At 37.8% G+C, this 15,488-nt stretch overlaps 1 protein-coding gene across 1 annotated transcript; it reads right to left on the minus strand.

Moving 5' to 3' along the window:
- Window positions 1-8,358: 8,358 nt before the first annotated feature.
- Window positions 8,359-14,030, minus strand: LOC136677691 (adhesion G protein-coupled receptor E1-like). The gene is made up of 5 exons (XM_066655288.1): window positions 13,887-14,030; window positions 12,845-13,077; window positions 10,087-10,153; window positions 9,664-9,936; window positions 8,359-8,710 (listed from the first exon to the last, which is right to left on the minus strand). Exons 1-5 carry the CDS (start codon window positions 14,028-14,030, stop codon window positions 8,609-8,611), a joined length of 819 nt encoding a protein of 272 aa, XP_066511385.1. The 3' UTR covers window positions 8,359-8,608.
- Between the last annotated feature and the right edge of the window lie 1,458 nt (window positions 14,031-15,488).

Raw genomic sequence — 15,488 nt, forward strand, 5'->3', positions numbered from 1 at the left:
CCAAAACACAACTCAGATAAATCTTATTACTTACGGGGATGTGGAGGAGATACTGAAAAATCCACTTTTGTAAATGGCACAGTAGATTGTAATGTATTCATTGTTGTAGATGGTACTGCAGATTTTACAGCCCAAGTTTCTGCATGTAACACTGGGAATAGTATAAACACAGTGACCCCTAGTTGAGAGAGATATTGTTAGTGCATCCTTTCATCACCATACAATGTTTTCTATTAATTGCAACAAGTAGTACCACTTTTCAGTGCAGTTGTGTTGGACCTAGACAGCTTGAACTGACATTGTCCCTTGTGTGAAAACAAATAAGTACAGACACCTGATGATTAAATCCCTGATGAGGTTGAGGCAGTTGCTCTTTCTGGACAAATGAGTGTTGTGTGAGTGACCCCACAGAGTGATTAAAATCAGATAACGAAAGTGATTCACCAAACTTATTTCAGGGAGTTAGCTTTAAGACACCCTAAACCCAGAACACCTATGGAGTGAATTTTCTGTCAAATGTTCTACAAAGGCAAAAATAAATCTGCAAACAAAACTCCTAGAATTAAAAGCCGAAAGTATATGTTATGAATGCAAAACAGAAAAAATATATTTACTCTATATATTTCCTATAATTTATTCTTTGCAGTCATTTCTGGAATCTCTCTTTGCTTCTGCTTTTTGTGTCTGACTTTTGAAAGAAATTTCACATGTGGGAGGGTTTTAGGAGAAGGTGTTCACCTGGAATCTCCACTGGTAACTGATTTGGTGCATTGAATCCAACTCTGGGACCTAGCCACACCCACCCCACCAGCTTTCAAGCGTTTTTAAACATGGCAGAGTGAGCTTTTTTCAGTACACAACAGCAGGTAAACTGAATTTTAGCAATTAAAAAGTTGATGAAATGTTATCATTAATTGATAAATTATATTTTTTCATTACATCAGTGATTTTTTTCCTTCCAGTTCACTAGAATGCTCTTGTAAAATGATACAATTAAAATATTAGTATATTTAGATTATTTAAATTAGTTTCCAAATGTATGATGTAAATGTGTAGTGGAAAAAATATATAAAATATATATTATAAATACATAGTGTTAATTGTGTATATATTGTGTGTTAATAAATGTGGCCTTTTATGGATTTGACAACACAAAAAATTATGTAACCCTTTATCTAATTGGTATAGTAACTACATTAAGCATGACCATGAATATTTATCACACTTCACTAATGCAAACTATTTAGTCATCTGTATGGAGATAAAAAACACTGACGTAGGGAAGGATTATAAACATCTGCAATGCTATTATTTAGCAATTAATTATGTTTGTCTCAACTTTTAATGCTGAAGTTCAGTTTACCAAATCACCCCTCAAGGTGTAAAAAGTCCTTTATTTAAATTCTTGTGTACCAATGGTGTTTTATGGGAATTATATGCTTTTCAAATTATAACAGTTTTTCTCTGACTATATGTGATTTTAATGATGTTTTAATTAATTAAATAAATGTGGCCTGACAATCAACTGTGCACATACATTTTCAGTGCATGTTTTTACTTCACCTTAATATAAAACCAGACAAGAAAACAATACTGATGAACACTAACTGCAGCATCAACTTCTTCAGTGTATGTGAAAGTGTTTTAAGTGAAAGCTGTTTTGTTTTTTGGTAGTAAACCCATAACCCTGAAGCTTTACTACATATGATACATGTTTAAAATTTCACTCCATAAACATCCACTTTACATTCAGTAAGGCCTCAAACAACTTTCAGTACTTCAGGCCTATTTGTCCCTTTGATAAAATCTACATTTTTAGTTATTAGTTAATCTACGTTAGTTACGGTCACAGTTAATCAATCATACCTTATATCACTTTTATAGTATTATTATTATTATTATTATTATTATTATTATTTTAGGTCCTAATAAGAGTGTAATGTGCATTAACCCAGCCTATTAAGATTTAATAATTGGGCAGTGGTGATAAGTGGTCCTTGTTTATCCAAATAAATTAGATTTGAATGTGTTGTTTTGCGTGGAATTTACTCATAAAAGGTCGGAAAATCCTGAAAAGATCCTATGTTCCTGCAGGGCATTGTAATCAAGCCTCAAATTAAATAGAGTATTATTATCATTATTCATTATAACATTAATAATAATATAATAATAAGTTAAGACATAGTTCCCATGCTACAATTATGAGATGGTTTATTATCTCATAATTATGTCTGAGCATATGACCTCGTTTTCTTCCTCCATCTTGCCACTATCTATTTGCTGCTCAGTGGGCTGAACTGAGAGACTACAGGCAGCTGTGACATCACACAGCATGGATAATATACTGGAGGATTTTGAGCCTCACTACTGTTCTGAGAACAGACCTCCAACCAAAAATATCCATCCTTCAATGACCTTATCTTCTAGTCATAGAGCGAGAAGATGGTAAAACCTTTACTAAACCTTCACATGAATAATACAGAGGTGCACCGCGACCCTGAAATGGAGAAGCGGAAAAGAAAATGTATGTATGTATGAATAATACAACTAATATTATAAACCATTTAGGACATACCAACCATGGAGTAGGACATACGTTCTTAACAAGTATAGGCTGTTGTGCACAAAACTTCCAGAAATTTCTTTTCACTGAGTGATCATTTTGTGGATTTGAGTGTGGTCCATTGTTTAACTTGAACCATACATTACATCACTAAATGCCTCCTGCAGCTCCTCCTTTCTCAAAAAACTTGTGAAAAACTCCTTTTCCCCAGGGTATGACAGAACATGTCAGTTGGGACCTGATTACTATAGCCTAGGCTTATTTTTACTGCTTGTTGTACAGTAGGTAAAAAGCTCAGAAATATTTTCTAAAATGGTCTATTTTGATGGGATTTTAGCTACTGAGATACTCCAGCAATAATTACTTTACCCCACAGCCACAGGTAAAACTCATCCCATTCAAATAGGGCTTTTGATGACCTAAATATATATTGAACTTGTTTTTCAGTGCCCAGCATTTCTCAAATGAAAAGAAGGTGTATGCGACAGTGAAGGTGAACGAACACAACTGAAATGAATCCCATGGATTAAAATTTCATATGTAGAGTGAAAATAACTTAATGAATGGGGTGAAATACTTAAACATTTAAAATAATCTGGCGAGTTATCATCCATCCCACTTTTACTGCACCTGTACATGAAAGTGAGCTCATATAAATAATTGTGTCTCATTTCAGCTTAGCCACTCTTACTGATAGAATCAGAAAACAAGCATGAAATAGGGCTGCAATTACTGTAAAAACATGAAAAATACAGTACTCCTCTAGTTCTCCATCATTCCTTGATGGAGAGTCAAACACTACCTTACAATGTGATTCCTCTATAGAAAGTCCTAAAGTCCTCCATGATAACTCCATTAGCCTGAAATAACAGAATATATCACTCACTGGTAAGAAGGTACTTGGTGTTTATGTTCATTTTCACTGATTCCTCCAGCTGAGTGTAGAGAGGAGACATAAGGACAGAGCCTTTAAATGTATTTGTCTGTAGCTGCACTGTAATTATAAAAGAATGTCTATCATTTGCATTTTGACCACTTTAAAAGTCAGCTGACCGGTTTAGGCATGAATAGTGACATTGTTTATATCTCTATTGAGCTTCACACAGGCACATGCAAAGTCACCATGTCTCATTATGTACACATTCCTGTGTTATTTTCCAGATGTGTTTTTTGTTTTGTTTATAAACCCAAATTTCTGTATCTGAGTGTTTTTTGTTTATATTTTAATTTAATAAAGCCATTTTGTTTTCCTTATCCCTTTGCCACTAAACTGTTACAGTGAGATTCAACAGTTACAATTTAGCAAATTTATTTTAAACATCATACATTAGTAAAAAAGACCCACCCAGAATAATCTCATTTAAAATCGCATGCTAACTCTAATCCATCCATCCATCCATTATCTGTAACCGCTTATCCAATTTTAGGGTCGCGGGGGGTCCAGAGCCTACCTGGAATCATCGGGCGCAAGGCAGGAATACACCCTGGAGGGGACGCCAGTCCTTCACAAGGCAACACAGACACACACATACACATTCACTCACACATTCACACCTACGGACACTTTCGAGTCGCCAATCCACCTGCAACGTGTGTTTTTGGACTGTGGGAGGAAACCGGAGCACCCGGAGGAAACCCACGCGGACACGGGGAGAACACACCAACTCCTCACAGACAGTCACCCGGAGCTGGAATCGAACCCACAACCTCCAGGCCCCTGGAGCTGTGTGACTGCGACACTACCTGCTGCGCCACCGTGCCGCCGCTAACTCTAATTATAAACACATATAAAAACTTTGATGTCTGCAACACAATATCAAAAAAAATGGGACAGGGGAGGGTAAAATAAAAATGTATAGAAAATCAGTGTCCTAAAGGGTTATAAAAGGAGTAGCGGAATATTAAAAATATACGAGCATTCACCAATGGGACTTGTGACGGACTGGTGCTCTGTCCAGAGAGTGTTCTTGCCTTGCGCTCAGTAAGTCCTGGTGGGCTATGGACCCACCACAACCCAAACTGGATAAGCGGTTACAGACAATGAATGATCGAGTCACAAAGATCTCATTCTTTGTGAGCAGAAATAGGTAATTGCTCATTTGAATTATTAACTACTTCAAATAAAACATTTTTTAATGCAACACTCCAAAGAAATCAGAATTCCTTACCCATCTGCAGTTCATAATACCATGTGAAGTTTAAGGGAGTCAAGGGATATCTTCGTGCATAAAGAGTGGAAACCACTGTGGATCATATGTGACCATCGAGCCCTCTGGCTGTACTCTAAGAGAAACTGTCATTGTAAGGAAGCCCATGTCTTTTTCAGCAGGCCTCACTCTGCAAAAGTTACAACAGCGTAGCTTCGTGGACATATGCCGTTTTCAAATATGAACTGTGGAAAAATCTGGAGTCTGATTTGCCCTTTCACACATGCAGCAAAACAGCATGAGATTTTCAGCATCAGACGCATTCTCACAGCTGGAAATATTCTCTGTGCTTTAAGAATGGGACAGTGCCTGTGCAGTGTGGGAAGGAGATACAGTGCAATTCTCCAGAACATTTCCTGCTGTCACAGTGGCGCAGCAGGTAGTGTCGCAGTCACACAGCTCCAGGGACCTGGAGGTTGTGGGTTCGATTCCCGCTCCGTGTGACTGTCTGTGAGGAGTTGGTGTGATCCCCCATGGGTTTCTTCCGGGTTCTCTGGTTTCCTCCCACAGTCCAAAAACACACATTGGTAGGTGGATTGGCGACTCAAAGAAGTGTCCGTAGGTGTGAGTGTGTGTGTTGCCCTGTGAAGGACTGGCGCCCCCTCCAGAGTGTATTCCTGCCTAGGTATTTCTACCCAATGATTCCAGGTAGGCTCTGGACCCACTGCGACCCTGAACTGGATAAGTGGTTACAGATAATGAATGAATGAATTAATTTTCTGCTTTGCTCACACATGTGCTCTGACATTACTCAGAGTTGTACAAAGGGTCTAGCAGGATAAATCGGGGTAATGCCAGTACAAATGTTATGGATGCTTGCATTCACACATAAATCTCCACTAAATAAAGTAAAAACAAATTTCTGGGTTACCACGCATCCAAGACAGCACTGTAATTTCTATACAGATGAACATGCTTTTGGGCAACATTAATATTTAAAAATATAGATGTCAGACACAGACAGTTGAGCAAATCTAGTGTATAGAAGAAATGGGCAATTAGTACCTTCAGTTCCCAAATGGATAAACAGTGTAATTAAAGAAAAGGTGATGTGACACAGTCATGGACATGCTTCTGTCCCTGTTGTAGCCATCATTTTGTAAATTAGTTTATATATAACAAATAAAATTATATTGGGGCAGCAAGGTGGCACAGCAGATAGGGTTCCAATCATCTGGAGGTTGGTAGTGGGTTTAAGCCCCGCTACGGGTGACTGTCTGTGAGGAGTTTCATTCATTGTCCTTTTGTTGGTTAAATAAATGTTCAAATGTTTTAACAAATTCCAGATTTCATTTTTTAGTAAGTGTCCTGACTTTTCTGGAAAGTGATGTTTTTACAAAGATGCTACTAAAGGCAGAAATAAACTACAACATCTGAAATGACAAATATTTTACAAATAAGAACCCTCTGAGATTTATATCATTATTGCAAAGACCCCCATCTGGGCAGAGAAACTCTTCCAAGACCCCTCACATTAAAATCACTTGCTTGTAATTACAGAATAATATTTAATTGTAAAAAGCTATTAGATATTTGTGTTCATCTTTTCATCTTTTTGTGTGAGGGTTGAGGCTGAATGTGTTTAGGCATAGCTGGAATTTTCATCTGTAAATCTTACTCATTTTATACTGAGGCTGGGAACTGGTTGCAGTCAATGGACATAAGAGACCTTTGAGCAGATGTTTGCATTTGTACTTTTTCCAGTGTATATAACACAGGCACATTCATGCAAAGTCTGACATCTATGTTTTTGAATGTTAATGCTGCCCAAAATTTGCATTCTAAAGTGTTCCACAGGTAATCAGCAGCAGAGCTATGATAACCATTCGAAAGTAGCTCTACATTCCTTCTCATTCATTTTGTGGTGTCCTTGAACCAATAATAAAGTTATGTCTGAGCTGTTTAAGCAGTAGAACACAAGAGGAAATGTGTTATCGTGAAATAACACCATGATAGTTTGAACTTTCATGCAGCCAGAGTCCTCACTAGAGCTAGAAAATTTTACCATATAACCCCAATTCTCTCGTCGCTACACTGGCTACCTGTAAAATTTCACACACTCACTATAAAATACGCCCGCAGTATCTTACTGAACTTCTCATACCTTATCGCCCATCACATACACTTCATTCACAGTATGTCCGTCTACTCTTAGTTTCTCGTATTAAGAAAATCACTGCAGGAGCCTTTTCTCACAAAGCTCCTCAACTCTGGAATAGCCTCTGGTTATTGTTCGGGGCTCAGATATACACTCAATCTTTAAAACTAGATTAAAAACCTACCTTTTTCACACAAGCTTTTGGTTAATAACTCACTTTCAGGTTACTCCTTCTCTACTGGTGTTAGAGCTACTAACCCAGTTATTTTTCTTCCTTGTCTAATTTTATTTCTCCTGTCTCCCTCATGCCTCGAGATATCCTGTTCCTCCTGGTGTTGCCCTGATTCAGACTCTGTATCCTGTACAAGATCTTGGTCTTGTCTTATCCTCAGCATGTTGTCTGTTGTGCTCTCTAGTGTTGATCAGAAGAGCATGTGTTCCCTTGCATGAGTCTTGGTTCCACCCAAGGTTTCTTCCTTGTGCATTGAGTGAGTTTTTCCTTACCACCGTTTGCCATTGGCTTGCTCATAAGAGGCTTGGATCTGGATCTGTGTAAAGTCATTTTGTGAGAACTTTCTATTGTGAAAAATGCTATAGAAATAAAATTTGATTGATTGACCCCGAAATGAATGGGAATGAACTCTCACAGCTCCGACATTGTGGGACACTTTGGAAGGCTAATCCTGGTGGCATGGTCAACATATCTCCACATTCTATTTCAAACTTTTCAAATTAAAAGCCCTCTATTTTGTACACATATCCTTTCCATGGATTATCTGGAACATGATTCAGTTAATGTTGTTAAAATGTTGCTGAAAAATGAATGCTTTTTTAAATTGAAATCACGGTTTGAAAGAGTGCAGTTTTCAACTTCAAGAGCTTCAATTTTCATTTTAGACTTCATCATCAAAAAGAATGTCTTTGCAAGATTTAAAGGAACACTGGATTATTTTTGTGTTTTTTGCTCCTGGGGCTGTGTAATTCATTCAGACAGCACTGGGGTTTCCATAGTTTCCTACCCTCCTCCAAATGTTATAGTGCTGTTTCTGCAGTTGTGAGCCCACAGTAGCAACAGCAAAGGCTTTATTCTTCCTATTACAGGTCAGTGACGCATCAAAATGATTTTGAAGCTGTAATTTTAGGTAAAAATATTACATAGTGTTCCTTTTAAAAGGGGCATTTATAAAGGAGACAAATCAGAGGCAGCCAAACACTTTGATGTGAACATGATATTAACCATGACCTAATGACTGTCTGCCACTCTATTTAGTGTTCAAATTTAAGCCCAGACCTTCTTGGTCTTGTTTATAAATACAAGCCTGCATCTTCGTTTGTAGAAAATGATTCAGCTTTAATAGCAGTATTTGTTTTTACCTTCAGGTATTTCTCACAAATCATGTTTTCTTGATTGATTATTGATTTTTTGAATAATTATTGTATTTTTTGACACATAACAGGGCAGTACAGTAGCGCAACAGTGGTGCTCTCACACATCTTTAGGTTCCTGGAGTTGTGGGTTTGATTCCTGCCTTGGGCAACCCAGTGCTGTCGGGTAGGCTCTGGACACAGACACCATGACCCTGTACTGGATGAGCAATTACAGACCATGAATGAATGAATGCTGATATTCTCATTCTCACACAGACAGTAAAACCTAGGTAAGAACATAAAAAATTTAATCCAAAGAAAAATCCAGTGTAAGTCTCATGATGTTAACTGATATTATTTAAAATAATCAATTTAGGTAGTTTGTGTATGGGAAGCTGTCATCGTCAGGATGTTGTTAACAGGCGTTTTGCAGAAAATAAGAGTCAGTATCCACCTCCAGCACTGCTGCATCACCTGTGAGCAAAAAAGAGGAGAGAAAATTTATTAATGTATTTCAAGTTAAAAAAATATGTATCAGTGGTCCACAGCTCATTAAAACAAGTTCTTAAATCTCTCTAGAACTTCAGTCCATATTTTTTGCCTGTGTTTTTCATGTCTATTTCTGTTTATACATAATGAAAATGGCATATAAATATAAATATTTAGCTCTGTAATTATGTAATTTATGTACCTAATTTATGTAGCTTTATAAACAACAGTTGTGTTATATGTAATAGTTTATACTACAACCCAGCACTTTTCAACAATATTCAAGGTTTTTCATTTCTAATGAAAAAAAAAATTGTGAGGACCACATATCACCAATGGCGCATCAGATATTATTAGTAAATATGGCTAACTTTAAATAGTTTGTTGTGTTCACCCTACAGTGTAAAAATCTATTGCTCACTTCATTCATTCATTATCTGTAACCACTTATCCAATTCAGGGTCACGGTGGGTCCAGAGCCTACCTGGAATCATTGGGCACAAGGCGGGAATACACCCTGGAGGGGGCACCAGTCCTTCACAGGGCAACACAGACACACACACACACATTCTTCCACACACTAACGGACACTTTTGAGTTGCCAATCCACCTACCAACGTGTGTTTTTGGACTGTGGGAGGAAACCGGAGCACCCGGAAGAAACCCACGCGGACACGGGGAGAACACACCAACTCCTCACAGACAGTCACCTGGAGCAGGAATCGAACCCACAACCTCCAGGCCCCTGGAGCTGTGTGACTGCGACACTACCTGCTCAGCCAACGTGCCGCCCTTGCTCACTTCAACAGAACAAAATTAATGGTCATGATCAATGATGAATGGTGAATCACCCAAGCCCTTCTTTGTGAGATGTGAGTAGATACTTGTTTTGTGAGGGTTTATTATGAGTGAGGGAAGGTGTCCTCATGTTGACTGACCTCTTGGTTGAGGACACAGTGGATGAAGAAAACGAAGACACCCTGAAGGGAGATGAGAATCACAACGCTGTTGTAATCCACTGTTTTTATCACGATCAAACCCACCATCCAGGGGCAACCGAGGGTGAAAAACCTGGCCATGGTTTTTAATAGGATGCTTATAATGAGTTTTTTATCAGCCAGAGTCTGCCTCCTCTGTAAGATGTCACTGTTGAGATTTTTCAGAGTGAAGGCGATGATGATGAAGATAGCGACAAAGAGAATAATGTTTAACTGTAGAGGGGAAAATCTGAATGAAATATGAGTAAATACATTGAATGAAAAAAAAAAGCTTTTAAAAAATGTATTGAATCATAAAAAAAATCTGAGAATTGTGTACTGTGTAGGCTTTAAAAGGAAACTCAACAGTTATACAGTACTTACAGCAAGAATGAAATAAACAGGGCCGTAAAAACTCCAGGAAAAGCTTGTGTTCTCCTTAAGCCAGCACCTGAGGAGAGACACACATTCATACTGTCTAATACATAACACAACACTGAGTACACCTTTGTACACTAGAATTTCCTGTTTTAGCCTCATGTGAGATGTCTGTTGTAACATGTGCTTGACATACATGACATCTGTAATCAGTCGTGCTGCGTTATTGTACATCCAGAACATGGCAATAACATTTTTAAACATGGCAGATCCATATAAATTTCCCTGCATTGCAAGGCAGTGAAGGGAATCATGCATGCATAGCAAGAAAAAGCTTACAGGTCCTCTTCACATCTGGTATTAATATGCATCCACAGTGAACAAAACGTAATTGGCCAGCAAAAAGTACAGATGTGAATGGAATACAATGCATCCACAAGATCCAGTCATTGAAACCAGGTGGTTAGAGAAGCATATAACCATGTTATTCTGATGTGTCTACAACTGCAGTAAACACCACCGCATCAACATTGAGTGGGCCAACAGGGATTGTGCTCTGACCCAGACTTTACATTAAATCCCACTATCCCACTAGTAGGGACTTCAGGTAAAATCCGAGTGAGCACATGTGTGAACGGAGCCACTGATGTCCCAGCTGTGTACACTCTGCACAGGTGCCAACCCATGCCTAAATCAAGCAGAATATTTCCAGCTGCAAGAATATGTCTGACACAGGAAATCTAATGCTGTGGGCTACCTCTGTGAATGGACCACTCTGGGAAGCCTCTGGATCATTTTTTATATACTTTTTCTGGAGTTAATATTTGAAAACAGTTTAAATGTTTTAATTCAGTGAAGCTATTGTTATATTAACTAGATTAGATTAGGTTCATATATGAAAAGGATTATAAATTGTTGGATGGTCCTCCAAATAATTCAGGAATCAGGATTGGAGTGAGCAGTTGAAGCAGGAAGTGGACACTATTTCTTCCAACTCTTCTCTTTATATATATATATATATATATATATATATATATATATATATATATATATATATATATATATATATATAAATAAATGATCAAATCTGCAACCTGAAAGGCAATGATTCGGCAACATATTTTCATATATTGTATGTCTATAAACTAAGTTGCAAGAATGCAAACTTTAACAAATAATTATAGCATTTTAATTTAATGGCTACAAGTCATTGCAAATTTTCTCCTTGATTGTATACAATTCAAATTCAGAGATCTTTGGCTGCATCCGAAACTGCGTACTGAATTGGATCCAGTCCATTAAAGCACAGTGCTTGACGGTTTAAGCAGAGCGCTCTGTCTGTACGCAAGTTTGCAGTATGCACACAACTTTGGACGCACTACATACACCATCTTTCCAATGCCCTTTGACCTATGATGTCACACCACCAAAGACAAGAGTCTCAATAGTCACTAAAAGCCCAGTTCGCCAACTATATTGTTTTGAATATGTTTCTTTTTGCAAAACGTACCGGGGCTCATTTCCCCTTGGATTCTAATTCCTGAATGAGACACCATTGTGAAGCAGCTCGGAGAAGACGGACCATGGGGAATTTATTCATTTTTTTTTTACCTCAGGAAAACTATAAGTATCACAAACCACTGGAGGAGCAGCAGTTCATTTATTACTCATAACGTTGCCACAAGTTTTCTTCCTCAGCTCTGCAGCTCCAGTGGAATCATGGGATTAGACAGTGTGCTGGGCTGCATATTTCAACATTTCTCCAGATGAAGTATGTCATCTGGGGGCTTTTCGCGAACTGCATACTGCTTTAGCGTACTGTTCAGAATGGAAGTATGCGATTTCAGACCATTTTCATGTCACTGAACAGTGCAGTCAAAGAAGCAGAACCTGATTTTCTTCTGTATTCCAGTCACTGACTGGCTCACAGATAGAACCAAATGCAACTAATGAATCTTTACACTTATATAGCGCCTTTTCTAGACACCCAAGGACGCTTTACAACCCACACTGCTCAGAACACTCAATCCACACACACACTGGTGAGAAGCGGCAGCCAAACGCGCACAGCGTACTCTCGACCAGGAACGACCGTCCACCTGGAGGACTGCATCGGGCACTAGGGTTTCACCCAGGACAGAGTGCCAATCCATATCTGGGCTCACACTCATTCACTCACACACCAGGACAGTTATTAGACAGATGCCAATTCACCTACACAAACTAATGTAGAGTTTAAAATTTTGTGCTTGCTTTTGCTTGTGTTAACTTCAAGTGGGAATTTAACAGGTTACTTATTTTTTACCAAGTTAATCAACTTACTTAATTTGGCCACAAATTCCTCCCATAGATAACACTATACTAGTGATATATTAACATTTTTGTCAATATAAATAGTGTTATAATACAAATACTGTTCAGTAGGTTGATTATACTTTATTTATGCTGAAATATGCATTATATATCCTAACTCTCTCTCTCTTACACACACATACACCTGTCTCACTTATTTTCTCTATGATTGACCCACAAGCTGTGTTCATTTTCTGCATTAAAGCTTTTGTGTCCAATGCTAAAGCGCTCCCTGATATATTTACTTAGAAACTGAAGAGATTCTAAAGAATAAAAGAAATTGAGATATATATATATAAATTATATATATTATTATATATTATATATTTATAAATTATATATATATATATATATATATATATATATATATATATATATATATATATATAATTTATTACTGTCCAATACCCACACAGTGTTATTGTATCCATTATGCACTGCTGCATCGGACACGCCCACCACAATCAGAGGACACAGATATCCAATCAGAATTGCAGTTTTCCAGTTAAGTGCATCCTTCTGATTGGTTCTGATTTTTGTGAGGTTCTTCACAGAGATGAAAAGCAGAACCGCATCAATCAGCATCCACACAAACGCAGAGAGGAAGAGGAAGTGCAGAAATCCTGCCACCACTGCACACGCCAACTAGAGAGAGACAGAGAGGTTCACAATCAGACCGTCTGCATCCTAACACAGCTTTAAACCTTTTAGACAAAACAGGATTTTGTGCATCATTAGCATCTGTGCTGGAAATATATCAATATGTTGATGTATTGTTTTCTTTTTCTCCAGGTAAAATACATGGTTATACTGATTGTATGTTTTTAGAACTTTATGAATTGTTGAGGAGAAACAGTTATTTACTGTTCTGTGGAACTGCAGTGTCTTTTGTTTTATCTTTCCCACATTCTCATGTTGCCAGGCACAAGTAACAAGTGTGTGAATATACACTAACGACTTCAGAATGGTGGAGTCCATCATTCCAAAATGCCAAATAAAATGCCATCAGCATTTCTTGTTGTGGCATTTTCATATTTTTTGTGTTTCTCTGCTGCATGATTATTAAGAAACTGTAATATGATATCGTTTTTCAGCTTTTCAATTTGAGAAATTCAGAATCAAACTAAGCCTACACTGATTCTATGGGATCAAGCCAGGAGCCCTACTGAATAACCAGGAGATCCTCAGGTTGTGGATCATTCTCACAGTTGCAGTGACACTGACATGGTGGTGTGTGTTTGTGTGCATTGCGCTGGTATGAGTGGATCAGACACAGCAGTGCTGCTGGAGATTTACATTTTTCCTTGGCCTAAGTTTGCTGATACATTACAACCCAAAATCACAAAATATCGAACTGACTTTTTGAACTGACATAAGTAAAAATACAATTGTTTCCATAGACATTAATGTATATGGTGATACTACATACATCATTCAACTTGACTCATACTTACATGTTCACTGGATTGTTGATTGAGCATAAGAAGAAGGTTGGTCAGCAGAAGGCTTAGGCACAGGTTGACCAGAACCACATTGTTTGCATTCAGTTGGCGTCGAAATAGAGCACAGGTCAGCAGAGTCAAGCTCAGGAACACCATCCCCACAGGCACGGCCACTTTGATAAATTTTTGTAAAGGTGTTTCTTGTACCAGAGCAAAATTGATCAATTATAACCAGGGGATTAACTGAGGGTCTTGTTTCATACATATTAATGTTTACAATAGAGAATTTATGAATACCTCAATTTATCAGTCATGTCCATGTCCATTGGATGGCAATGCACTTATTAAAAACAGTTTTCAGATAATACGAAATGTAATATTTGATATACCATAGAAAAATTAAATGGCCACCTCTATTACAGTGTATACACTCTGTCTAAAAACTGGAAGACACCTTTTTAAATTCATGAATGCAGGTATTTTAATGTAGTCAAATGCACCACCTAGCACTGTGGAGCTCAGTCCAATATTCTGGTAAAACTGATTTCCACTTCTGTAAGGTGCACTCCTTGTTCACTCAGGTATATGTTGGTGCATGTTATGGTTAAATCTGTAGAGACGCTTAGCCAATAGAATAGAACACACTAGAGCAGCCATTACTTGGCTAACATTCCCATACCCAGTGCCATGGCTAGAGGGGTATAAACCCCCCAGCATTGTGCTCTGGAGAAATGGAATTGCATTGTCTGGAGTGATGGAGCTCCATTCAGTAACATCTAATGAGATGAATGTTATTGCGATTCAGAACTAATCAACTACTTGTATCTAAGCTCATTAATGCTTCCGTGATGGAATGCAGTCAAATTCTCACAGCAATGTTCCAAAAGAAAAAAAAAAAAAAGGAATAAAGCACCTGTTAATACCATCTCCTCATGGTTATGTTCCACCTGTTGGACTCTTACCTTGAGGAACATATGTTGGATAACAGTTGCATATAGTGTTGTTATTGTCAAAAGGGATGTGAATACAGTTCGCAGTGTCTTCACTCACGCATAACAGAATATTATAAGGTTGAACATCCTAGCCAAAGAAAGAAATAGAAGAGGTTATTAAAATGTTTGTGTAGACCAGTGTATCTTTGTCTTTCTTTAAGATTTTATTCTGTATGCATGGTGGGGTACGTTACATTCTCAGAAATGAAATCATTACACTGTCACTGTATTTTTAGTTAAGGAACACAACTGCACTGGCACTGGGTGTAGGTCACAGCGTTTGTAGCAATAGGTGAAGTAGGGGCAGTGCTGTGTTAAACAGTGTTTTAGGGCTGTAATGATTCAATGAACAACCATGTTTTCCTTTAGCTGAGTGTTTTTTTTATGTTGTCTTCACCTGTACAGTATTCTCGATTAGTTTCTCTCTGTGTTTCAGAGTGTGCTAGTATTTAGTACACTACTCAAAATATTGTGTGGGCACGAACATGTAAATTATATTTTAATAAGACACTGTTAGATGCAGCTTGATTTAAACTGAAACTTTAAACTTAACCAATCAACATGCCCAAGTCTGTCAGTGGCAAATATATTGATTGAACTCTGGAATGTTATTTATAAGGAA

Source organism: Hoplias malabaricus, chromosome 2, assembly GCF_029633855.1.
Source record: "Hoplias malabaricus isolate fHopMal1 chromosome 2, fHopMal1.hap1, whole genome shotgun sequence".
Classification (NCBI taxonomy): Eukaryota; Metazoa; Chordata; class Actinopteri; order Characiformes; family Erythrinidae; genus Hoplias; species Hoplias malabaricus.

Coding starts and splice junctions, on each gene's coding strand:
- LOC136677691 (XM_066655288.1), bottom strand. CDS start 14,030: ATGGTGTTCCTGAGCTTGACTCTGCTGACCTGTGCTCTATTTCGACGC. Junction 13,078..13,886: donor ATCAACAATCCAGTGAACAT/GTAAGTATGAGT, acceptor GTCTCTCTCTAG/TTGGCGTGTGCAGTGGTGGC. Junction 9,937..10,086: donor CTGTTTATTTCATTCTTGCT/GTAAGTACTGTA, acceptor TCCCCTCTACAG/TTAAACATTATTCTCTTTGT.